Source organism: Monodelphis domestica, chromosome 1, assembly GCF_027887165.1.
Source record: "Monodelphis domestica isolate mMonDom1 chromosome 1, mMonDom1.pri, whole genome shotgun sequence".
NCBI lineage: Eukaryota > Metazoa > Chordata > Mammalia > Didelphimorphia > Didelphidae > Monodelphis > Monodelphis domestica.
The window spans coordinates 425,910,686-425,936,562 of record NC_077227.1 but is presented as its reverse complement, the minus strand read 5'-3'; the positions used below and the strand labels follow the sequence as shown (position 1 = coordinate 425,936,562).

The following is a 25,877-nucleotide window of genomic DNA, read 5'->3' as shown; positions in this document are numbered from 1 at the left end:
GAAGTTTGCTTTGTTGATAATAGTTTAGTCTTCAGGAAGAAAGTTTTCAACAAGTGGAGCTCGTATCTTTTGTTGAGAGAATGAGAAAATTAGGGGACCCAGAATTAATGTCTTCAGGAAATTGAAGGGCTGCTAATGGACTTACAGATAGAAGTAAAATGTTATGTTACTGGAAAGCAGAATTTGGCTTATCTTTTTATTTATTTTTTGTTCAATTTAATTTTAAAAAGTTTTAATAACAAATATCCACATGAGTTTTCCAAAGTTATATGATTCATTTTGTCTCTTTCTCGTCTTCCCTCCCCCCTCCTGAAGCTGACAAGCAATTCAATATGGGTTACACATGTATTATCACCCTAAACCCATTTCCATATTATTCACTTTTGTAAGCAAATAATCTTACAAAACCAAAATTCCAAACCATAAACCCAAATAAATAAGTGAAAAATCATATGCTTTCATCTGTATTTCTGCTCCAACAGTTCTTTCTCTGGAGGTGGAGAGCATTCTTTGTCACAAGTCCCTCAGAATTGTCTTGGACCGTTGTATTGCTGTTTAGTAGCAAAGTCTATCACATTGGATCATCCCACAATATTGCTGTTACTGTGTATAATGTTCTGGTTCTGCTTATTTTACTCTGTGTCAAGAACTTGGATTATCTTAAAACAAACACACAAACAAACAAACAAAAAACTTCCTTAGAATGAGAGCTGTCTCTAAGTGAAATGGGCTGCCTCAGACCATGGTAAAAGATCTCCATTACTGGAGCTCTTTAGTTAAAGGCTGACTGGCCACTTGGCAGGAATAGTTTGATTAAGGTTTACAAAGTGTGTCTTTCTACCACAGTCCTGTGAGAGATATAGGGCAAGTCCTGTGCCATCCCATTTATGAAAACAAACAAACAAACAAACACAACCCCCCCCTTCCATCTTAGAATCAATACGTGTATTGATTCTAAGGCAGAAGAGTGGTAAAATCTAGGCAATGGGCATTAACTCACTTGCCCAGGGTCATATAGCTAGGAAGTGTCTGAGTTCAGATTTAAATCCAGGACCTTCTGGTTCCAGACTGAGCCATCCAGTTGTCCCCCACCCCATGTCATCCCATTTTATAGAAGAAGCCAAGTAACTGAGAGGGGAAGTGATCAGTCCAAACTGATCCCATTCCCTTTCCCCTATACCATATTTATACCAGGTTGTACTGGGCATCCTCTCCATGGGAATCTGTGTGGGAATGTATATCTCTCCAGTTGTGAATTCCCAGACCTCAAGGACTAAAGTATCTCATTTTTATAATCCTTAGAGTAAGCAAGTGTATCATCAAAACTTTATAAAGATAGTCTTGAGGTGAAGGATGGCGACCACGGAGGGGGATGATGTGAATGAGGAGAATTACAACTTTAAAGAGGTGCTGGAGATGATAGTGACAGGGACGCAAACAATAGGAATGAGGATAAGAGTACCAACTGATGTCCAAAGGTAATGATGGTGATGCTACTGATGCCCCCTCCAATTAAATGCTTCACAAATCAATTTGCCTCATGCACAGATTTGAGCATGCTATTACTTGACTTAGATCCCTTTTATGTCTGTCTATTACCTGTAGAATAAAGTCCATTCTTTATTTGGTATTCAAGGGACTTCAGGATCTTTCCAGTTTTAGCAAATGCTGCTCCATTCTGTGTACTTTATGCTTGACCAGACGAGGCTAAATTGTCCCCCATGTTTTCCTACATTGAACCTTTATTCACTCTATCCTCCATGCCTAGAATTCCATCCTTCTCCATCTATACCTGTTGAAATCATACTCATCCCCAAAGATCAAGCTTAAACATCACCTTCTCCAAGAAAATTTCTCTGATCTGAGCAATTAGAAGTCATCTTTTACGGAGGCAGCTAGGTGGTGAAGAGGATACAGTGCTTGGAGATGGGTTCAAATCCATCCACAGACAATTACTATCTGTGTGACTATGAGTAAGTCACTTATCATCTGTATGCCTCAGTTTCCTCATCTATGAAATGAGGATAATAATGGCACCTACCTCCAAGGGTTGTTATGAAGATCAAATGAAATAATTTTTAAAGGTCTTGTCCCATAGTAAATGCTATCTAAATGTTAACTATATTTATATTTCCCTCCTAAACATTTTTTGTTTATATCTTTCTGTTAGATGTGGAAGGAATTTGTACATCCCATGGTCCATTTTACTCATTTTATAGTGATAGAGACAAGACCTGTGATTTCACTAATATAGGGAGCTCCATGATGAGGAAACTCCTTTTGCCAATGTAGGCATCATCTTCTCTGCATCTCAGAATCTTAGAGAATGTCCTGGGGGTCCTGAGAGGTGGTGTAATTAGCCAGTATGTGTGTGTGTGTGTGTATAAGTAGATTTGAACCCCGGTCTTCCTGGCTTTGGGGATGGCTCCCTATTTTGCCACATTTATAGAGGAGAAAATGAAAGTATAGACAAGAGAAATGACTTGTCCACAGTCATATAATAAGTAGCAGAGTAAGGATTTGAACCTAGGTCCTCTGGCTCCAGATCTCTTGTTTTTTTCCATTGTATGTGCTGATTAATAATGGGATCATTGACATGATGGGAATGGGGATAAGGGTGTTGAGGGGATAAGGATGAGGACAGAGGAGCCGGAAGAGACAAGGGAGGTGGTGATGCTGATGCTGTCCCCATCTTGCTGCAGATGTGAAGTTCCTGGAGAATCACAGCCTGGCAAAGGATGCACAAGAGAAGGCCAACGCAGCCCTGCTGGATTACACCATGTGCCATTACCCACACTGTGGTGACAAGTTCCGGCAGCTGCTCCTGCGCCTGGCCGAAGTGCGTTCTCTCAGCATGCAGGCGGAGGAGTATCTCTACCACAAGCACCTAGGTGGGGAGGTCCCCTGCAACAACCTGCTCATCGAGATGCTGCATGCCAAGCGGACTTGAGCCTCTGGCCCGGCCCTGTCCGGCCCCAGGGACTCTCAGAGGAGCTGGGATCGAGGCCATGGGCCAGGGGAGGGTGGCCTTGGTTCTATCTGGAGATGATTTATTTTATTATCACAAGGCTGGTGGGTCTTACTTTTTGGCACTGCTCCATTCCTGCCCTCCCAGGGACATGCTCCCTGACCAGTGTTTGGGAAAGTAGGGGAGGGGGGATGGCCTGGATCCCTGGTGTATGTGTGTATGTATATTGTGTGTGAGCACATGTGCCCATGTGTGCCTGCAACTTCCAGGCCCCTGGCTGATGTCCTGGGAGGTCAAATCTTGGCTTTGCTACTTGCTTTCCGTGTGACGTTGGGAAGTCCATTCCCCGCCCTAGGACTTGGTTTCCCTCTCTGTAAAATGAAGTGGTTGGACTAGACGATCTCTAAGACCCCTTCCAGGTCTACATTCTAGGATTCTATGGTAATTACCCTGGAGAGTTGATGGGATAGAAAGAGCTCTGACCCCAGAGTCACAAGGCCAGAGTTCTAGTTCTGGCCCTAATGCTAACTCATTGTGTGGCATTGGGCAAGTCAGTTTCCTTCTCTGTGCCTCAGTTTCCACCTCTGTAAAATGAAGATGAGATAATTTTGGGTGTCTTTTCTAGCCCTACCCTTTTCTTCTTCTATACAGCCCCTGCCCCTCTAGAGATCCTGCTTAGCCCAGTGACTGACAGGCTAAGCTGCCTCCCTGCCAGCCACCAGCCCTGAGCTCTCAGGGGAGATGTGGCACATTCTCTCTATTCCATCCTGATCTTTATGCCGAGGGGCTGAAACACCAGGACTGGGTTGGAGGGGATGTGGTGTTACTTCACAGGGAATCCTTTCTCCTTAGTCTCAGCCTCCCTATGGGACAGACCCAGACTTCATAATACCCCCAGCCACAGGGAGAAGATAGGAGAGAGGAAAAGAGGGGGCAGAGAATCTCCTCAGTGTAAAGATGAGAGAAAGCCCCCAGCATATCATGCATTTGTCTGATTTTTTCATAAACCCTTAAGAAATCATAGAATGAGTAGGAGCAGGGTGGGAAGCAGACCCTGATTCGTAGACCTTGTTATTTTAGCAATAAAAGTGTCATGCCGGCAGAGGCTCATGGGGGGCAGCAGGAACTTGGAAACCAGCTTGGACAGGAAGCCCCCTGACTTCCCTCATGAAAATATTCCATCCTCTTAGGTGGTAAATCTAGGCTGACATTACCTGTAAGGCTTCAGAAGAGGACTGCTCTTCTCAATGTTTCCATCACTCCTTGAGAGGGAGATGGAGTTCTCTGTGGGAGCGATCTGGGGACAAACCTAGGATCTGAGGAGAGGGAGGGGAGAGAGTTTAGAGTTGGCATCCACTGCAAGATCCCTTATTGCTGTTATATCTCCATCCCCAACATCTTCATTCTTCCCTAGCTCCATTATGGAGTTGGCAATCATCTCTGCAGCCCTTTTAATTACAGGGAGTTGATGTTTTCCTATCCAGAGCAGACTCGTTCCTCTTGGCCTTGGAGGACAGACAATTTTAGGAGTAGTGGGTAGAAATTGCAGAAAGACAGATTTAGGAGTTCCCTAAGGAATAACATCCTCATAGCTAGGGCTGGGCTGACCAGATGTCCAATGGATTTCCCATTCCTGGAGGGCTTCATGTAAAATATGGATGACCAATTTGTTGGGGACATTGTGGAGGGGATTCATCTTCAGGAATGATGGGGGGAGTCCTCTGACCAGGTGACCTTGGGGTCCTGTCTAGCTCAGAAATTACACAATTCAAGATGGTCAGGATCTCTTGCCTGCCTTCATCCCCCAAGGGAATGCTAGATCTTTAGGGGGTAGTTTGGCCCCTAGAAGGGTTCTTAGTGGTGTGTGTGTGTGTGTGTGTGTGTGTGTGTGTGTGTGTGTGTGTGTGTATGAAGTGAAAGAAGTCCTGAGCTTGTGAGGCCTCTGCTAATGTGGAGATACACTGGTCCATTGAGGAGGGCAGAGGTCAGTCTCTTTTCTGTCTGTCTTGTAGACATCCAGGAAGAAAACAGGTTGTCAAGGAGCACTGTTTGCCCCCCCCCCCCCGGATCTTTTTCTCCTTTTATGGGCTGGGGGAAACAAAAGCAATGTTGAGGCAAAGGGCTGGGGAATGAGTGCTCTAGCACCTGCCAATCATAATACTCATCTGCCTGGTACTGGTCTGCTTGCCCTTCCCCTTCTGGGATCTATCCTGAAGCCTCTGTCTCCTCTTTTGCGTTGTGCTCTCAGTGGCCCAGAGCCTTTGTAGATCTGTCCTCAACCCCAGTTCCCTGGCACCACCCTCTGTCCCTCCATCTGCCTAATTTACCAGGGCTGGGCTGGGAAGCTAGGTGGGGTGAGGCAGGAGGACTTCAGAACAAGACAGTGCATGAATAGATGAACCAGGGGCTTTCCCCCTAGAGCCTTCCTTGCTGCCATTTGCCTGAACCTGAACTTTGGTTCAAAAGCATGGGTGTTTTTTCCTCCCTGTCTGTCAGTCTCTGTCTGTGATTCAATCCCCACTGAACGGCGGTCCATTGAAGAGCTGGTGACTGGCGGATGGGAGACACACACTGTGTCCTCTTTCTGGAAAACAAGAAGTGCCCTTAAGTGTCTCCCCCTCCCCAGTGGGAAGGTCTCTACCCTTCTCCCCTCCTCCAATAAATTTTGCAATTGGTTTGAAAGTGTTTTCATTTTTGTTTTTTGAAGCTTGAAGTACCAATCCTGACTCCCTTTGCTTGAGGTTCTGAGGGAAGATGAAAGGGTGGTAGATGAGGCTGACATTAAAAACTCAACAGAGACAGACATGTAGACCACCAAACCTGGTTAGTCCCTCTAGGACACCATCTACACATCACCACTCTGAGCCTCAGTTTCCTCACCTGTATGATTTCTAAGATTCCTTCCAGCTGTGACATTCTGTGTTTTGGGTCTTTTCTAGGAGACACATTCTATGTCTTAAAGTTCTAAGAGTCAATGTTTTAGCATCCTGTATTCCAAGCTCCCTTCCAACTCTAATATGTTATATTCCAGCTCTAACATTTTGTGTTCTAAAGTCCCTTCCAGCTTTAACATTCTATGAGTCTATGATTCAAAGGAGTTGGGGTAGGAGCCTTGGCTTGTCTCCTGCTTCCTAAAATGAGGTTCCCATGTCCCAGAGTAATCCAGCTGCTGGCCAGACACAGAAGGCAGATTGGTTTTGCCATGGTGGGAGGGGGATAAGAATAGGGGTGGGCAGGGCAATATGGGTGGTCATGTGGATCAGTTAAGCTGAGTCAAGGGGAGGGGGCAAGTGTTTGATCAGATTAGAAGGGAGGAGGGTAGAAGAGCCTGGATGCAAACAGACCCAAGTTGGACTCACAGAATTAGAAGAAAAGTAACATAATTGGTGAGAATACTTAGAAATCTCTGGCTTAAATCCCCATCATTCCCACTCCCTGGACAAGAGTCCTTCTTCTCCCATGTCCAGCCCTCCTGATTCCCTGTGTTGGATGGAATGAGACTCTTCATTTGCCCTCTCAAACCTCTTCCATGACTTCAAACTCAGATGAATCTAACCTAGGAGAGTTGTGTGCCATCCATCTCCATGGTGATGAAGACATTAGAAGAATGCTGGGAGGAGTGAAACTGGGGAGGGGAGCTTAGCAGGAGAACCATCCCCTCACCAACTCCCACCTCGACACACACACACACACACACACACACACACACACACACAGAGCTTTGGGGATCCCTAAATATGGGTAGCCTAAATCAAGTGCTTCTTTTGATCTGATATTAACCCCACTCCATCTCTTTGGCGAAGGAGGGTTAGTGCTTGGGGAGAACAGCTTCTGGCCCATTCCTTACAGTACTGTCTGGGTTAAAATAATTCATGAATTTAGGATCTCATTAAAGTAGGTCCTCCCCTTTCATTGAAACAGACCATACTCCTTTCTTGTCTTAGCAAACAGTATTCATCAATCAACCAGTACTTACTAGGTACTAGGAGCTGGGGCAAATACAATACAAAAGTGATTTAGTCTATGCCCTCAAGAAGCTTATATCCTACTAGAAAACACAGGTAGGACACACACAAAATAAAAAGGGAGTTAGTGAGAGAGAATAACAACTGGAAGAATCATGAAAGGCTGGAAGGAGGGCTCAAATTGAACTGAACTTTGAAGAGAACTAGATATTTCAAGAGTCAGAGGGTAGAAGAAGAGAGTATTCCAGGCCAGATGGATAGTCCATGAGAATGCAGAAGTAGAAATGGAATGCTACAAGTGGAGAAAAGCCAGCCAATCAATTGGGGGCACAGTGGATAGAGTACCAAGCCTGGAGTTGAGAAGGCTCATCTTCATGAGTTCAAATCTGGCCTCAGATAACTTACTAACTGTGTGGCCTGTCTACTCAGTTTCCTAATCTGTAAAATGAGCTGGAGAAGGAAGTGGCAAATCACTCCAGTATCTCTGCCAAGAAAACCCCAAATGGGGTCACAAAGAGTCAGACAAGATCTAAATGAGTGAAGAACAACAAGCAAGTCAATGTAGCTTGACTGTAGAGTAAATGAGGTCATTAACATGTATCATCAGGGGAAAGTAGACAGGAACCAGAGTATAAAGGACTTCAAACACCATTTATTTTAAGGGTAATGGGGAGCCACAAAAATTTCTTGAGGTAGAAAAGTGATACGTTCAGATCTCTGCCTCAGGAATGCTGTCTTGGCAACTGTGTGGAGGCCAGGCTGGACAGGAGGCTATTGCAATAGCATCAATTAGAGGAACTAAGAACCTGGACAACTGTGGTTGTGGTGTGTGTGTGTGTGTAGAGAAAAGGGGATGGACTCTAGGGATGTTGAGGAAGTGGAATCAAAAAGACCTGGCAAATGATTAGATTTGGGAGAGTAGTCTTAGTGAGAGAGAGTGAAGAGTTTAGGATGATTCCCAGGGTTCCAACTTGGGTGACTGGAAGAATGGTGATGGCCTCTACAGAAATGAAAAAGTTAGGAAGAGTTGCAGTGACCAAAAATGGGTGCCACTCAGAGGTTGGTCTTCAGATGATAGATGGTCAGCCTCCGCGTCTTTCCAGCTCCACCCAGTGCTTCTCTGGCAGTCTTCTAGACTCCAGAGTCACCTCCATTCCACGAGGAAGTATTGGGGACAACAGATAAGGAAAAAGAATGAAAATCTGACATATCTGTAGGATCCTGACCCTCCCCTGGGGTGATGATGTTCAGGGCAGAGACTTTGAGAGAGAATGGTACTAAGGCTGGTGGTCCTCACTGCCAGGGGAAAGGGGGTGGGTCAGGGCCATTCAGACCCAGGAATCTAGGGCAGTGATCTCCATAATGGGGCTGTGAACCCCTAGGAAGTCAATCACAAAGGATGGGTGGGCATCCTTAGATCAATCAAAGGATGGGAAAGAAGGTTAAGTTCTAGCCTCAGAATCAGTTAATTATGGACTAGTGACAAGAAGAACTATAACACCCCCTTCACCCATTATCATTTAACATTCTCCCACTGTACCATCTATGACTGATGCTGTCCCACTCCCTTCTGCCAAGGTTGTTATGATCCAGCCTTGGCCTCTGTCACCCCAAGGGCCTGCATTGACAAATTTTCCTCCCAGTCCAGGAGTCCCATAGTGGGACTTCTAGACCTTGACTATGGCAGGCAGACCTCAAGGAACCCTATGTGCTTCAGTGGCCATGAGTAAGAGCCCTGCTGCCCCATCCCCTTCATTGTCGGTGGGATGGAATGATTTGCCCAGGGAATGAGTGGGTCATGTTTTTCTTTGCCAGTCTTGGTACATTATCTTATCTCTTAAGCCTTGATCTTTTCAGAACTCTTTTTACTGCTGAGGGAATCTTCTTCCCCCCAAATCCCCCCTCCCAGTCTACAATCTCAGTGTCATCTCTTATTCCTCACTCTCACTTATTCCACATATCTAATCAGTTGCCAAATGTTTTTTCCCCCTCTCTGCAACATCTCTTCTATCTTTTTCCATCTCTAATCAGCCACTATTTTAGTTCAGGCCCTCATCGCCTTTCACCTACATTTTGGAACTCGATGTTCTACCTCAAGTCTCTTCTTATTCCAGCCAACCTCCATGTAGACTTTCCAGAAGTACAGTTCCAGATCCAGAAGTGCATCACCCCTCTCATTCAATAAATCCCAGTGGCTGGCTGCCTATTGAATCTAGGATTAAATATAATTATTATTTATTATTTAATTTTTTGGTTAAGCCTTATAATATTCCTAGTAGTATAGAAGTGCATGTATATAGTTTATAAGTAAGCAAAAATGGAAATATTGGGTAGGGAGTGATTAAAAATATTTTTCTAATAGAATTATTGTTGTTCAGCTGTGACCAACTCTTTGGGACCCCATTTGGAGTTTTCTTGGCAAAGATAGTAGAGTGGTTTGCCATTTCCTTCTCCTGTTCCTTTTATTGATGAGGAAACTGAGGCAAACAGGGTTAAGTGACTGGCCTAAGATCACACAACTAGTGCCTGAGGCCAGATTTGAACTTAGGAAGATGAACTTTTCTGATTCAGCCCAGTGCTCTAAATATTGCACTATTTAGCTGCCCCTACTGATCGGGGTATATAAGCAAAAACGTTTGGAGAGCACTGGCCTAAGGGACCAAGGCTGTAAGAGTGTGTCTCTGACGACTTCTGTGGGCCTGAAGGAGCTAAATAAAGATGGTCCAGGATGAGGGAAGTATAAAAAGTAACAAGGTGTTACAATAGATAGAATGATGGAATTGTAGGCAAGAAGACTGGCGTTCCTGCCTGGGACACTTACTAGCTGTGTGACCCTGGACAAGTCATTGCTTATCAATCAGTTTCTTCATCTGTAAAAATGGAGCTAATAACAACATCTTTCTCGCAGACTTGTTGGGAGGATCAAATGAAGTAATTAAAGTGCAAACCTTGAAGAGCCATGCAAATAAATATAGACGATGACCCAAATTAAAATCCCCGGGGAGAGGCTTTACATGTCTAAAAAATCTGAAATTAACCAACACTGAATAAAACAAGCGATCCTATATAGAAAGCAGGTAATGAGAACTGTACACAAAACCAGGAATCTCTATTATATATAGCTTCCTTTTCCTTTTAAGTGTATAATTCATTCGATATTACTTCCAAAGTATTGACCCATTTATATTTCTATTCCTTTCTTTCTATTAGCTTTTTTGTGCATTAAAAAAATGGTACAATGATCTTTTCTTTCTTTTTTTCCTTTTTTTTGGGGGGGGGGCAATACTATTGCTAGCTCCCCTTCCAATTCCCTTCCTTCAGATTTTTTTTTTTAAAGCAAGAATGAAGCCTTTGCAACAAGTATGTGTAGTTGAGTAAAGCCAATGTATATGGTGCACCTAGGTGGCTCAGTGGATTGAGAGCCAGAACTAGAGATGAGAGGTCCTGGGTTCAAGTCTTACCATAGACTTGTTTTAGATGTATGATCCTGGGTAAGTCACTTAACCCCCATTGCCTACTTCTGGAACTGATACTTAGTATCAATTCTACAACAGAAGGTAAGGGTTTAAAAAAGGGCATGCAAAGTCCATGTCAAAAAATGTATGTCTTATTCTACATCTTATGACCCTCACCTCTCTGCCAGGTGGATAACAAGCTTCATCATTAAGAATTCTGGAATTGTGGTTGCTCATATCATTTTGTTAACCCTTCCCTTCCATCTTAGAATCAATACTGTGTATTAGTTCCAAGGCATATGAGTAGGACCAGCGAGGTAATAGGGGTTAAGTGACTTGCCCAGGGTCACACAGCTTGGTAATATCCTTGTTCACATTTCTTAAGTCTTTCTGAGTTGTTCTTCTTTTACAGTTTGTTATTGTATAAATAATTTACCAACTTCTGTTCCTTTCATTCTACATCAGTTCATACAAGTCTTCCCAGGTTTCCTTAAGACCATCCCATTCATCCCTCAGTTCTTAGCTTCCATTACACACACCGTAGTTTGTTCCTGAATTGATGACCATCCCTTTGTTGCCAATTTTTTGCTATAATAAGTAGAACTGCTATCAATGTTATTGTACATATAGATGTTTTCCATCTGTCTTTAATCTCTTTTGAGGGATAGGCTTATTAATGGCATTGTTGGGTCAAAAGGTAATGCATAGTTTAATTACTATTAGGGAATAGTTATACATTTCTTTGCAGAATAGCTGGATCAATTCACAGTTCCATCAATATCTCCATCAACATGCTTTTCTTCCTGTAGCTTCTTCAACAATTGACATTTTCTTTTTATATCATATTTGCAAATCTCGGTATGGGATGTAGAATCTTGGATTTGTTTTATTTTGCATTTCTCTGATTAATAGTATCATAAATCATCTCCCCCCCCCCCCCATAGCTGTATTGGTGAACCTATAGCAACACATGCTACTGCATGCCAGAGGGAGCTACTCCCTTCTCCCTCTCCACTTGTGCCTGAGGACATTTCTCATATCATTTACCCCTCTGTCCAGCAGCCCAGTGGGAGAGTTCTTCCTCCCTCTTCTGTTTGGGGTTAGGCAGGAGGCTCACATGCAGTGTGAGGGTTGTACTTTGGGCACTTGGTCTCTAAAAAGTTTGTCATCACTGCCATATAACTTTTTCTTTTTTTTTTTGCATTCAGACTTGGCATAGAATTTATTTATTTTTTATTTTATTTAGTCAATTTAGAACATTATTCCTTGGTCACAAGAATAATATTCTTTCCCTCTCTCCCCTCCCTCCACCCTTTCCCATAGCCAACGAGAAATTCCACTGGATTTTACAAGTGTCCTTGATCAGAACCTATTTCCATGTTGTTGATGTTTGCATTAGGATGATCGTTTAGAGTCTACATCCCCAACCATATCCCCTCGATCCATGTAATCAAGCAGTTGTTTTTCTTCTGTGTTTCTACTCCCACAGTTTTTCCTCTGAATGTGGATAGTGTTTTTTCTCGTAGATCCCTCCAAGTTGTTCAGGATCACTGTACTGCTACTAACGGAGAAGTCCATTACATTCGATTGTACCACAGTGTATCAGTCTCTGTGTACAATGTTCTCCTGGTTCTGCTCCTCTCACTCTGCATCAATTCCTGGAGGTCGTTCCAGTTCAAATGCCATATAACTTTTGATAGCTTGAATTTCTCCTTTTGAAAACTACATGTTCCTGGAATTTGACCATTTATCAGTTAGAAAACGGCAGCTGTTCTCATATATTTGAATCAGTTCCTTATAGATCTTAGACACCAGACTTTTATCAGAGAAATTTCTTCCAAATATTTCCACTCAGTTCTATTAACTGCATTGACTATGCAAAGCCTTTTCAATTTTATTAGTCAAAATTGTCCATTTTATCTTCTATTAAACTCTTTATCCCTTCTTTGGTCATGAATTCTTCCCCAATCCATAGTTGGGAAATGGGTTTTCTCCATTGTACCTTAAATGTGTTTTTGACATAATTTTTTATATTTAAGTCATGGATTCATTTGAAGCCTAGCTTGGTATATGGTGTGAAATGTAGGTCTATACCAAATTTCTTTTCATTTTTCCTAGCAGTTTATGTCGAATAGTGTGACTTTATACCAATAGCTAGTGTCTTGGGTTTATCAAACTATGCAACTATGTTCATTTGTTTCTGTATATTACATAACAAATCTAATCTGTTCTACTGATTTCTATATTTCAGCCATTCACCAATAGTTTTTTTAAAAATAAAAACCCTTAACTTACATCTTAGAATCAATCTATATATTGGTTCTAAGACAGAAGAACAGTAAGAGTTAAGCAATGAGGGTAAATTTGATTTGAGTCCAGAACCTCCTATCTTTAAGCCTGGTTCTCAATTCACTGAGCCATCTAACTGCCCCCTGCCCCCAGTCACCAGTAGTTTTGAAGATTAACGTTTTATGCTATGGTTTAAGATCTGGTACTGCTAGGCTGACCATCTTTAGATTTTTTATCATTTATCCCTCCAGATGAATTTTTAAAGAGCTAAAGAAATTATATTGGTCTCTATCAGAGCACCGCCCCCCCCCCCAAAGACTACTTGGGGGCAGGCATTATGTCTTACTTTGTACACTTCCCGTTCTGAGCCTCAGTTTCCTCATCTATAAAACAGGGATAATACATTTTGTAAAGGGTTGTTGTTTGTAAACATTAAAGCACTACAGAAATGATCATAGGATTTAGAGCTGGAAGGGATTTAGTGGTTATCTAGTCTAGTCTCCTCATTTTGTAAAAGCCCACTTAGAAATGTGAGTTATTCTTATATTCTTACCTGAAGGGCAGTCATTTGGATGAAGAGTTAAACTTGTTTTGTTTGGCTCCAGAGGAAAGGAGCAATGAATAGAAGTTAAGGAGAAGCAGATTGCTCTCCAATTCAAGGAGGAATTTCCTAATAATGGGGGCTGTCTCCAAATGAAATAGGTTGCCTCAGACATAGGGTCATGGGATCATAAAATTTAAACCAAGAGACATCTTAGAGAAATGTTGTTGATTGGTTGAACTAAGCCAACACTCTTATTTTTTGATGGGGAAACTGTGGCTTGTCCAAAGTCACATAGGTCAAAACTGGAGAAGACAGTAAAATAATTCTATGCTTCAAGTAGGAATTGGACTAAATGACTTCTGAGGTCTCTTCCGGCTCTGACAATTCCTGTCTCTTTGAATTCTTATTTTTCTTTTTTTATATTCTAAGCTTTTTTTTTCATTTCCTGAATGTCTGTGTTCCATAGTCTAACATTTTTTAATTCTAAGGTTCCTTCCACCTCTGACATTCTATTGTCTAACATGTTATTCATGGATTCACAATCAGGAGAGACCCTCACTAATCATCTCAGCTTCATTTTATTCAAAAGGATCAATGATTTCATCTATTCAGTGGTTCCCTCCACCAGGGTTGATTCCAATCCATCTATGCCTGCCTGTTCTGTACAATTCTTGTCTGTATCTTCCCCAAAATTCACCACTGAGGCTTCAGGCATAGATATTCTGGAGTCCTCTCTGGATTTCTTCTATGCTCTTCATGTGCCAGGAAAGCATCCTGGAAGCATGTTCACTTGTCATTTCCCATTCTTGCCAGGTGACCAACCCATCATCTCTTCCTATCATAGAAGTCCTTGACATGTGCTCTGATTCTTATAAGTCCCTCACTGGTTACATGTTGTATCTACTCTCATCCACCCTGATGTTTTAGAAGCAATTATATTCCATGACTCAACACCAAAAAGCAACCCTGGTAGAATGTTAGTATTGAAAAGATGGGACTTAGCAGTCATGGAAAGTTTGTGGTAAGAAGCTCTGCCATTTCTCCAAAGCAATTCAGTTCCCTTTCTTACTCCTCTTCAGTACTGGGTTTTAATCAATTACACATCTATTCTCTCTCCCAGATATGAATACCAGTAGAATAAGCTCTATGGGGTATCTTTCCAGGTGTATGTTAAATCTGGGCACTAGACATTCTTCATCCACTTGGTCTTTCTTGTATAGATGGAAGGTCAAACTCTTTCCCAAGATGACAGATTTCTCTCCAGGAGCTTCTGCAAAGTTCTGAGTCTCAATGCAATCAGAACAATGACATCTAAAAGAGGAGCATTTAGAGAACTTCATCAACCCTGAGGAAATCCCCTTTTCTACTTGGACTTGTTCTGGATTTCCTCCATTGTGGTGGTGAATAATATTTGGAGAGAACACATCTCCATGTTTTATGCTTTGCTTAATGCTTATTATCAGTGAGTCACTGAAGGGGATTATTTCTATTGTTATGTCTTCCAAGGAATCTTGAATGATTTTGATGCATGGAGAGGAAACACTTTGTTATCAAAAAGCCAGTAAGAAAGTGTTTTGTTCTACCAAATCAACTGTGTGTGTGTGTTTTTCATTATCAACAAAGGATCAGCACAATGGGATCCTATATTCTCTGCATCTTTCAGTTAATTGTGCAATGACAAAGTGTGGGCCATTGTTGAATATGTTACTTGTGAAAGCCCCCTTGTTCCCTAGTAATTCTCTCATTGAGGATGCTCTCAATTCATATATAGAAGATGCTAAGAAAGATTCTGTAGAGATGAGAGACTAGGCATACAAATGGGTAGTCATTGATTGAATTCATTCCTATTCTAGGATGGTCATTTCAAAGGAAAAGGGATGAGGAGACTCAGAGGGAAATTTTGGCTGCCTTCAAATATCTGAAGAACTGTCCCTAAGGGACAGAACCGGAGCAATAAGTTTCAGAGGGGAATTGGGACTTGATGGCAGGAGAAGTTTCCTTACGCTAAGATCTGTCCAGTGGTCAAATGGGCTACCTTGGAAGATAGAGGCTTTTCCCCTCAGTGGAGACCTTCAAGCTGAGGCTGCATGACCACTTGTCAGGCGAGTTATGGCGATTCTTGCTCCAGTATAGGTTGGACCCCAAGATGACTTCTGAAGTCCCTTCCAACCCCAAAGCCTGTCATTTTGTGTGGAATCAGAAATGTTCTCTTAGGACCCACTGTAAAGGGGAGAAGCTACCCAAATCACACAGAAAGGTGAATGAATCCAGCCATGAGACCCATGCTCCAACCAGGGCTCTGGTTCTATTCCATTCAACATCACAATTCAGTTCAACAAACATTTATTTAAGGCCTTCTGTGTATAAGGTCTACGTCCTTGGTGTGCTGGCCAAGTTCTTCCCAGTTTGGAGTGGGCTGCTGATTTCCAGGATGTACGTCTGAGGGCTCAGCCTGTGACTGGTATAATTGGGCAACATTTTCTGTGGCCTTCGCTTGACCCTTGCTGAAGATCTGTTAGGCCCTAGAAACCTAAGCACAGACCAGGTGAGGAATTAAGGCTGGTTTTGAAGGTGGCTTTGGTTACCCTCTGATGTTCTAGGTCCACGGGGAGGAGAGAACCAAGAAAGGGAAAGAGGGAGGAGAGGCGAAGGGACCCTCACTCATCCCTACTCCAGCTGCCATCTAATGCTTCAGTTCCTACCTGAAGGTCTCAGAATTTCCCAAGTCTGCTCCTTCAAATTCTGCCCCAGGGGGTGAGTAGAGAGAGAAGGGGAAGGGACTAGGTGAGGAGGAGGAGCTAGTATTTTGGGGGGGGGGAAAGGGCAAGCCTGCTGTTTCTGTTCTTAGCACAGTGCTTGGCACATAATAGACACTTAAGCTAGCTGACTGGCTGGAAAGGGGTAAGGGCACGGCTCCTTTAGAGAGGTCTCTATCCCTGAGTAAGGAGGGTAATGAAGCTGGCTTCATTCTGGAGTGGCAGGGGTGAGGGGTGGATGTGTTGGCTAGGATTTTTTGGTGGAGGCTGACCATTGTGATGTGGAAGGAGGATATGTTCTTTGAGGGGTGGGTGTGCTTGCTTGGCACCCCTGGGGGTAGTAGGGCCAGAGTACCTCAGGGCTTTTAGCAGGAGGAAAGAATCATATCACTGGCAGTCTCTGTGGTAGGAGGGTCTTTCCCTGGCTCTTGCTAGTGGGGAGGAGGAGCAGGGGGCAAAAGATTAAGGTCTGTTTCTTGGTGATGAGGGAGAAGGGCTATTGCCCTAGGGTAGAAGACAAGGCTGTTTCCCTGAGGGTAGGGTGGGAAGCAGATGTTCCCTGAAGTGGGGAGAGGAGGGGGTCTCCTGGGGCTACTTTCTCTGGCTCTCCCAGGGGGCTGGGCCCTGTTGGGCAGGGCAGCACCTTCCTGGAGTCAGGGAGAAGCTCACTCCATGTTGCTATGCATGGCTTAGCAACGTGCATTCACTGAGGATAATGAAATTATCCCCAGGAAACAATGCAGGCATCACTTGAAGCCAAGAAGGAGCCAGAGCTGCTGGCATCTCTTGTTTGTTAAGACAAGGCTTATGCCACAGGAGTTGGAGGTGGGGGGGAGGGAGGGAGGAGGCCCCCCGAGCTCATTCTTGTCTCAGCAAAGGGGGAAAAAAAAGAGGGGAAGGGGGAGAGGTAGTCACCTTCAGTCCTGGCACTCCAAGGTGAGCCCTGAGGGGTCCGGGAGGGTGAAAGAGAGGAGAGGAAACTCATGTAGCTAAATGAGACTGGTGATGGGCAGGATTCCCCCTGCAAATCTTGTCCAGGGACCACACTGGGTAATGGCTAAGCCACACAGTCTCCCTCCAAGCCTCCAAGTCTCCCTCCCATGTCTTCTGTTCTCCACCTTTGTTCCCCAAAGGATCCACTGCCCCCTGTTCCTGTCCCCTACCAGCCCACATGGTCCCTCCTCCCCTCCTCCCATTCTGGCCCTTGGTTCTGGGAGGGGGAGGGTCTGGGGTGCGCCAAGAGAAATAAGGACCCGATCTGGGCGGTTAGACCCTCGAATGTTCCAGCAGAAAGGTCTCTGACCTGTGGATTGTTATAATATGCAATGGAAGAATTGGATGGAACTTTGGAATAGACTATTAAAACAGGAGGGGACAATGGGACAGAATGGGGAACAGTTAAGTAGTCAATAGCATGTGTATAACTAACAGATCTGAGGGCTTTTGTGGACCTCAAGTTGGACATGAGTCAACAATGTGTGCGCCATGACAGTCAGACAGGCTCACTGGGACTTTAAAAATGGACACAGGAAGCCCTTGCGGAACGACTCCCGTATGATTTGTATTTCCAGAGAGCTGTCTGGGGGTCCTGAGAATTTAGGGGACTTACCCAAGGTCACACAGCTAATAATCTCTGAGAGCTGTAAAATCTGAATCCGGGTCTGTTTGAGGTTCATTACCCCAGGCAACTGGATCTAAGGTTGCCTTGATAAACATTCGGGCAGCCAGAATGAGGAAGTTCATAGGATCATAACTTTCGGGCTAGAAAAGTCCTTAGAGGTCTAGTTCAATCCTCTTATTTTTCAGATGAGGAAAGCTGAGGCTCAGAGAATGTAGTGACCAAGATCACTTTCACGGTAAATGACAGAGGTAGGATTTGAACTCGGATCTCTTACTCCTGACTCTCTACTCTTTCCTCTTCCATTCTCTTCAGTCCAATTCAGGAGCACTGTGTTCAGTTCTGGGCTCTAAAGAACATTCTCAAGCAGAAGTGTGTATCCAGTCTCTGGGAGGGCAACCAAGATGCTGAGAGGACTAGATTGCCATGTGAAAGGAGGGTGAACTAAAGGAACCTGAGGGATTTAGCCTAGAAAAAAGAAAACTGGGGTGGGGGGCTGGTGGTTAGGATGACTTGTCTTGTCAAAGGACAGAACTGGAGAGTCAGTGTGGTATAGTGGAAAATATCCTCCACTTGGAGTTGGGAGAAGCCTACTTTGAATCTTGCCTCTGCTAACTGCCAGCTGTGTGACCCCAGGCAAGAGATTCAGCCTCTCTGATCCTCACTTTCCTTCTCACAAAATGTATGTAGTATGTATGTATGTAGGGCTGATTTCACGGGGTGGGGGCAATCAACCTAAGGAAAGTGCTTTGCAGACTTTCAAAAGCCAGCCACCATTAACTTAGGGCAGGGATGAAAGTTACAGCCCGGCAGAGTTTGACCCACTATTAGGGAGAATTAATTATCTCTCCATTCAAGTTGCCCCAAAGAGGAATCCGTAGCCTTTAAGTTAGTGAAGAATTGGGCACTGGGGGGGGGGGGTCCTTCTCAAGGGGGAACCCCGAGGAGCCTGGAGGGGGACTGGCTTTTCTGATATGGCTTGGGCTAGATCTCCCTGAAGACCCTTCCACCTCTAAGATTCATCAAATTGAAGGGTTCCGGCAGAGACTCTCCTTCGGCTACTAAATAGGTGTATGCCTTGGGGCACGTCATTACCCCTTTCTAAGGAGTTTCCTTAGCTGTAAAATGGGTGTCAGGCCTCCTGACACACACCTACAATCCCAGCTAGGGGGGAGGACAAGCCTGAGGGATCTCTGGAGCTCAGCAGTTCTGAGCTAGCAGCAAGGCTAAAAGTTGATTGAGAGAAGGAACTAAAATCACTGTGACCGCGGTGGGAGGTGGAGGGGAGTGGGGGCAATGCCTAAAGAAGGGCAACCAATCCGGACCAGAAATGGAGCAGGGCAAAGTGTAGAGTGAGATGGGGCCCGTGAGTAGCCCCTGCCCTTCCAGCTTGGTCAAGTTAAGGCGACCCTGTCTTCAAAAAGGATAATAAAAGAAAATGGCATGAGTGTATTCATCCAGGAGATCTTCATTTTCTCTGTAGCATGGACCCCTGTCTGATAAAACCTGTGGATGCCTTCTCAGAATGTTTTTAAACACAAAATAAGATCATGGCATCCACTTAGGCCAACAAATCGAAAGGCAATTATCAAATTATTACAAAAACAAAAACAAGTTCATGGACTCCAGGTTATGCATAAAATCCTGCTTTAGACAGTCTTTAAGGTTTCATCAAGCTCTCACATGCTATGTTCTAAGGCCCCCCAAATTGCACTATCTAGGTTCTGGGTTCTTCCCAGCTCTCACAATCTAGTTTCTAGGTTCCTCCCAGCTCTCACAATCTGGATTCTAGGTTCCTCCCAGCTCTCATATTCTAGGTTCTAAGGTTCCTCCCAGCTCTCACAATCTAGTTTCTAGGTTCCTCCCAGATCTCATATTCTAGGTTCTAAGGTTCCTCCCAGCTCTCATATTCTAGGTTCTAAGGTTCCTCCCAGCTCTCACAATCTGGATTCTAGGTTCCTCCCAGCTCTCATATTCTAGGTTCTAAGGTCCCTCCTAGCGCTCATAATCTAGTTTCTAGATTCCTCCCAGCTCTCATATTCTAGGTTCTAAGGTCCCTCCTAGCGCTCATAATCTAGTTTCTAGATTCCTCCCAGCTCTCATATTCTAGGTTCTAAGGTCCCTCCTAGCGATCATAATCTAGTTTCTAGGTTCCTCCCAGCTCTCATATTCTAGGTTCTAAGGTTCCTCCCAGCTCTCACAATCTGGATTCTAGGTTCCTCCCAGCTCTCATATTCTAGGTTCTAAGGTTCCTCCCAGCTCTCACAATCTAGTTTCTAGGTTCCTCCCAGATCTCATATTCTAGGTTCTAAGGTTCCTCCCAGCTCTCATATTCTAGGTTCTAAGGTTCCTCCCAGCTCTCACAATCTGGATTCTAGGTTCCTCCCAGCTCTCATATTCTAGGTTCTAAGGTCCCTCCTAGCGCTCACAATCTAGTTTCTAGGTTCCTCCCAGCTCTCATATTCTAGGTTCTAAGGTTCCTCCCAGCTCTCACAATCTGGATTCTAGGTTCCTCCCAGCTCTCATATTCTAGGTTCTAAGGTTCCTCCTAGCTCTCACATTATAGGTTCTAAGGTTCCTCCCAGATCTCATATTCTAGGTTCTAAGGTTCCTCCCAGCTCTCACAATCTGGATTCTAGGTTCCTCCCAGCTCTCATATTCTAGGTTCTAAGGTCCCTCCTAGCGATCATAATCTAGTTTCTAGGTTCCTCCCAGCTCTCATATTCTAGGTTCTAAGGTTCCTCCCAGCTCTCACAATCTGGATTCTAGGTTCCTCCCAGCTCTCATATTCTAGGTTCTAAGGTCCCTCCTAGCGCTCATAATCTAGTTTCTAGATTCCTCCCAGCTCTCATATTCTAGGTTCTAAGGTCCCTCCTAGCGCTCACAATCTAGTTTCTAGGTTCCTCCCAGCTCTCATATTCTAGGTTCTAAGGTTGCTCCCAGCTCTCACAATCTGGATTCTAGGTTCCTCCCAGCTCTCATATTCTAGGTTCTAAGGTTGCTCCCAGCTCTCACAATCCAAGTTCTAGGTTCCTCTCAGCTCTCACATTCTAGGTTCTTTACTTTAGATGTCAACACTGTGACACAGAATTTAAAAAAGTTTTTCCATGAAGCCTTATCTGATTTTCATGGAAACTTCTTTAGTTCTGGGACCTCCTCCAAGCCCCAGTGCCCAGCTCTGTGCATCGTAGGTGCCCAATAATGAATGGGTCCCACGTTTCTGCTTTTAGGTACAAATAAAGGACCGTGGTGAGAGGGTGTCTCCAGCGGGGGGGGGGGGGGGCTGCCATTCTGGGACTGCCTCCTTTCTCTTCTCCCTCCCTTTGTCCCTGGGGCAGGCTCAGGGGAAGGGGGTGAGGGGGGAAAGTGCACGAGCTCTTCTCAGAAGTTGACAATTCCCGGGGAGATAAATGATGGTGACCTTGCTACACTGAATGGCTCAGGATAGTAAATTCTCCAGATTTATCTAGGACGTGCGCTTGTTTAGTTAACCTGGGGTGGGGGTTGGGGGGGCATGGATGACTGGAAGGATAATTATATATCTGTATACATCTATGCATGTATGTATGTATGTGTATCGCAGACAGAGCCCACGACACACACATGTGACGTATATACGGTGGGCAAACAGGTGCAAGCAGAGCTACGGGGCGCGCAGGGCTATGTTAGGCTTCTACCTTGACCCCCAACCTGCGCCCTGACTTCCATCTCCCTCAGAGGGGGCCCAGCCCCAGCCCTCCCCAACAGAAGAGAGTCATCGTTTTTGGTGGGGAGAGGCAACAGGATTCCAGGTCACCAGCTCCAAAGAGCCCCCTCCATCTGGGGCACCTCGGATTCAGGGGCTACCAGAGGAAGGGGGAGGGGGAAGCCCAAGAAAGGAAAAGTGGGAGCAGGTGGATAAGTGGTTCTTGTGTCAGCCCAAGGAGACTGAGCTCCTGCCTTCGGCCATGGGGGAGGCTGGGGAGGGGGCACCGAGTGAAGGGAGAAAGGATCTTCTGCTTTTCAGTGGGGTGTAGATGGGGAGGTTCGAGGAGAGAGAGGGGACCTCTGAATTTTGAGGGGCAGGGGCTGAAGGGGAGGAGGTGTCTCCTGTGTGTAGGGAGGTCCTGCATTTGGTGGTGAGGTGGGAGGTGGGAGGGGGCCTCCTGCTTTTGTGGGAGGAGAGAATAGGGAGAGGAGGGAAGAGCCCCAGAGACAGAGAGGGGGCAAGGTGGGGCTGAGGCAGCCAGACTCCAACTGCTTTGTTTATCTTCTTCAAGTTCAGCCTCTTTTCCCTCGGCTTTCACCTCCAACCCCGCTTCAGGCCCATTTCCCCTCCCACTCGTCCAGCCCCAAGGTGCCCAGTGTCCTGTCTTCTCCTTGCCTTTCTCACAAAAAGCTCCCCTGCCCCCAAACCCTACTGTCTGGAAAGGGACTAATCAGGACCCTCCATCCTGCCTGAGGACCAGACTGGGCTGACCATGTAAGCACTCTCTTTCAGGTGACAAAGCAAGGGGCCAAAGGAATGAAGATCTAATGGTGAAATCTGTGACATGAAGTTCTCTAGGGGAGGCAGCCCTGGAGCAGGAACTGAGTGGGGGGGGGCGGGGGATAAACTGGAGCAGCTCCCTCCGAGATAGTTACCTTTCTGAATCACCCCAGAATTTCCAGAGCTGTCCCTAAGCTCCTGGGCAGAGCCCTTTGCTCCCTTCTGAGCTTGGGTCCTGGGCCAGTTTCTCTCCAGCCCCCAGCCCCAGTAATGCTTTTACTCCTTCCACTTTCCATCTCCTACCTGAAGATTTGAATGCTGTCAGCTCCACTGCCTGAAAACAGGATGGAAATCATAGATAGGGTTACTAGCTTATTCCTGAGCAGATCCCAAGCCAGGGGGAGAGACTACAGGAGTTTTGGGCTCAGTTTCCCCACCTAACTTCTATTGGTTGACTGTCATTGGCCTAAACCCAATCCACCTTCTCCAGGAACAAGTATTCTTTCCCTCTCTATCTCTCAACTCAGCCCTCCTTCTGTGCCCTCTCCACAACCCCCAAGTCTGCCCTCTGTTTTCCGATTCAGTTCTTTCCCTTGACTCAGTCCTTTCTTTTCTCCCTCCTTCTACTTTTGCTCCATTTATATCTCCATGACTCAGAATTTAGGGGTCTGGGGGAAGGGGCTTACTGGTCTCCTCCTGTGACCTTCTTCCTCTCTGGGCCTCCGTTTCTCCTTCTATAAAATGTCGGGGTTAGACCAGATGAGTCCCTTCCAGCTCTAAGCCTATGCCCTAGGATCCCTCCCTGCCCCGAGAGTGTGGGGGACACAGAGGGTCTGTGGGAGGGTGGCTAGCTTCTCCCCACCTCCTGGACCAGATCAGGGGCTGACTGACCGCCTCCCCCCACCCCTTCCCAACAGCTGCAGCTGTTATGAAACGGTTCCCTCCTCTCCCCTCCTCCTCTCAGAACACCAGCCCAGCAACAAACTGATTCGATCTCTCAGCCTCCCTCCGTCTCTTGGCCTTGGCATTCAGACACCATGTGGAGATTAATGCTCCTGGTCTCAGAAATCTTGTCACCTGGCTCTTCTCCCAGCTAGCACCTCCCTAGGGCTCTTCTGCCCAGAAACTGAATGCCCAGCTGAGTGCTCAGCCCCTAGAGGGTGGAAATCCCCCCCTGGGCTCAGGGTGGTCCGTCAGAGGCATAGGAAAGGGATGTGGGAGCCTCAGGAGAATTTAGAACATTTGATCAGGGCTCTGCCTAGACAAACCCTTCTTTGCCCTCCTGGCTGGTTTGTGGGCTGCACAGTAAAAGCATCACCCAGTCCTGGGTTAGCCCAGGTTAGTCCAAGGGACCAGAGGCAGCTTTAATGTTGTACAAAGAGCCATGCACAAGTCAGGACGTGGGGGTCCCAGTCCTTGACTCACTTGGGCTAATCACTTTTCATCTCTGGCTCTCAGCTAGCTTTAAAATGGAGGAGTTAGATAAGGTGGTCTGGAGGTCTCTTCCATGCCACACAAGCTGTGCCCTACCATCTAGCATTCTGTGGTCTAAGATCCCATCCAGCCCTGATGGGCGAAGTTCCCAGCTCCATATTCTGTGTTTGGAGCTCTCTCTCTCAGCCAGAATGCTCCATGCTTCTCTGTATCTTTCAGCTCTGACATTCTGGGGTCTAAGGGCATTTTATGATGGGCAGCCTGGTCCCAGCTGCTCTCAGAATCTGTGGCACCTCCTAGACCCGAGTTCGAGGCTCCAGAGACTGTTCCTATCCCCAAACACCAAGCCCAAAGACAACTTACTGATTTTTCCAGTGACACGATGGATGAAATGCCCACTGGGATTTTGGCACCAAAACTGCCTAGAGTTTTAAGAAAACATCAGTTGTGTTAAAGTTTGTCTTTAACAGAGCTCAGACATGGACAAAGAACAAGCCACCCTCCTTAGTCTGTGCCACTGAATTCAAGAAGATGATAAAAATTGGGGGGCAGCTAATGGATAGAGAGTCAGGCCTGGAGATAGGAGGTCCTGGGTTCAAATCTGATCTCAGACACTTCCTAGCTGTGTGACCCTGGGCAATTCACTTAACCCCCAATGCCTAGCCCTTACCACTCTTCTGCCTTGGGATCAATACCCAGTATTGATTCTAAAATGGAAGGTAAGATTTTTTTTAAAGAAGAAATTCATCGTGTTCAAAAGTCTGTTCCATCTCTAACAACCATTGGTGGTGTTGCTATCAAAGATCTTTTTTAGATAATTCAGATTATTTCCATTTCTCTAGTCTGTTGAGGACTAGCACTTTTCTCCCAAAAGCTTTGTGGGGTAGTCTAGACAAGAATTAGTATTCCTATCTTATAGATGAGGAAATCAAGGCTTAGTTAAGGTTGAGTGACTTGCTCTGGGTCATGCCACCACTAAGTGTCAGAGCCTGGACTTGGAACAGGCAGCTACTAGGTGGTAGAGTGGGGAGATTGCTGGACTCTGAGCCAGGAGACTTGAGTTTGAATCCTGTACCAGACACTATTTGTACCTGAGCAAGTCACTTAACTTCTTTCTTCATAGTTTCCTCATCTATAAAATGGGGATAATAACCATACTTATCTCCTAGGATTGTTGTAAGAATCCTAAGAGTTAATGCTTGTCAAGCACTTGGCAGACCTTCAAGCACTACGTAAATGCGAATATTATTATCCTTTATCATCATCATCATCAAACCCGGACTTTTTACTTTGTTTTAGCTGAGCACTCTTTCTACTATGCTCCACTTCTGAAGATGACAGTCCCATGTTGAGAGGGGGCTCCAGAGCAGGGCACAGTGACTTGCTTGCAGTCAGAGGGAGAGGGGGCCCCTCGTACCTTGGTGGGCGATGTCCCTTTGGAGAGGGGCTGGGGCTGCTGCAGAGGGGCTGCGGGTGAGGCCAGGAGGATTTCCTTTCTTCATCTCCCAGGAAGCAGCGTTCATGGGGTTTCTTGAGTAGTTTATTGGCCGGGAACAGTTCTGTAAGCCACAAAGCCTTGAGTCTGTCCTCAGGATAGCTCCAAGAAAGCTGGAGTCCCAAGGCTGGGGATATGGGTGTGAATCAGAGTCAGTAGGAGAGAGGAGACAGAGCTGAGGCAAAGAGCTATCAGATCATTCCAGCTCCCCACAGCATCTTGCATGAGATACTTACTGTGAACAAGAGAGCTTTCTTTTTCTCTTTCATCCTCTGTATGGCTTGTCTAACCTGGGGTGGGGAGTGAGAGGAGAAACAGGGACCAGACCTGTGGTAATCTTGCCACAAAACCAGAGCTGGGGAGTCCAGCTGTCTCATTTGACAGAGGAGGAGACAAAGACCTGGGAAGTGACTCTCCCAAGGTCACCCAGTTGAAGGCTAGAATTAGGCATGCACCTAGTCTAATGCTCTTTCTGCTGTTCCCACAGGCATCTCATTAGTCTTGTAGCAGGGGCAGCAAACCCTGATTTAGCTTCAGTTTAGAGACAGCTTTGGAGCTTAGTTCTAGGAGCCAGTCCCCAAGAGCCAATCAGGTGCCATATAAAAGAGCCAGCTGGAGGGGAAATTATGATTTCTGCCTCTAGATAGCTGAAGGGGTCTCACGTGGATGAGAAAGGGGAAAAAAGCATTTATATACCACCCACTATATGTCAAACATTGTGCTAAGTGCTTTTTGCAAATACATGCTGTTATTATCCCCATTTTGCAGTTGAGGAAACTGAGGCAGAGGTTAAGTGACTTCCCACAACAAAGTGTCTTGAATCTAGATTTGAACTCAGGTCTTCCTGATTCTAGCCCGCTCTAGCCATTGCATGCACACAGCTGC

At 45.4% G+C, this 25,877-nt stretch overlaps 2 protein-coding genes across 5 annotated transcripts in view; one reads left to right on the top strand and one right to left on the bottom strand.

The window, feature by feature from the left end:
- The window catches only part of NR5A1 (nuclear receptor subfamily 5 group A member 1), a 52,622-nt gene extending 46,972 nt beyond the window's left edge, over positions 1–5,650 (top strand). For all 4 annotated transcript variants that reach the window (XM_007474637.3, XM_007474638.3, XM_007474639.3 and 1 more), the window contains one exon: positions 2,703–5,650. In XM_007474637.3, the coding sequence (XP_007474699.1) occupies positions 2,703–2,950 (248 nt within the window). In that variant the 3' untranslated portion in view covers positions 2,951–5,650. The remainder of the gene's footprint in view (positions 1–2,702) is intronic.
- Positions 5,651–14,386: 8,736 nt separating this feature from the next.
- The window catches only part of ADGRD2 (adhesion G protein-coupled receptor D2), a 73,714-nt gene continuing 62,223 nt past the window's right edge, over positions 14,387–25,877 (bottom strand). Inside the window, exons 22-26 of the mRNA XM_056816912.1 lie at positions 25,229–25,282; positions 24,915–25,119; positions 23,861–23,919; positions 22,750–22,797; positions 14,387–22,397 (exon numbers count right to left, since the gene is read on the bottom strand). Coding sequence (XP_056672890.1) covers positions 22,254–22,397; positions 22,750–22,797; positions 23,861–23,919; positions 24,915–25,119; positions 25,229–25,282 — 510 coding nt within the window. The 3' untranslated portion in view covers positions 14,387–22,253. The remainder of the gene's footprint in view (positions 22,398–22,749; positions 22,798–23,860; positions 23,920–24,914; positions 25,120–25,228; positions 25,283–25,877) is intronic.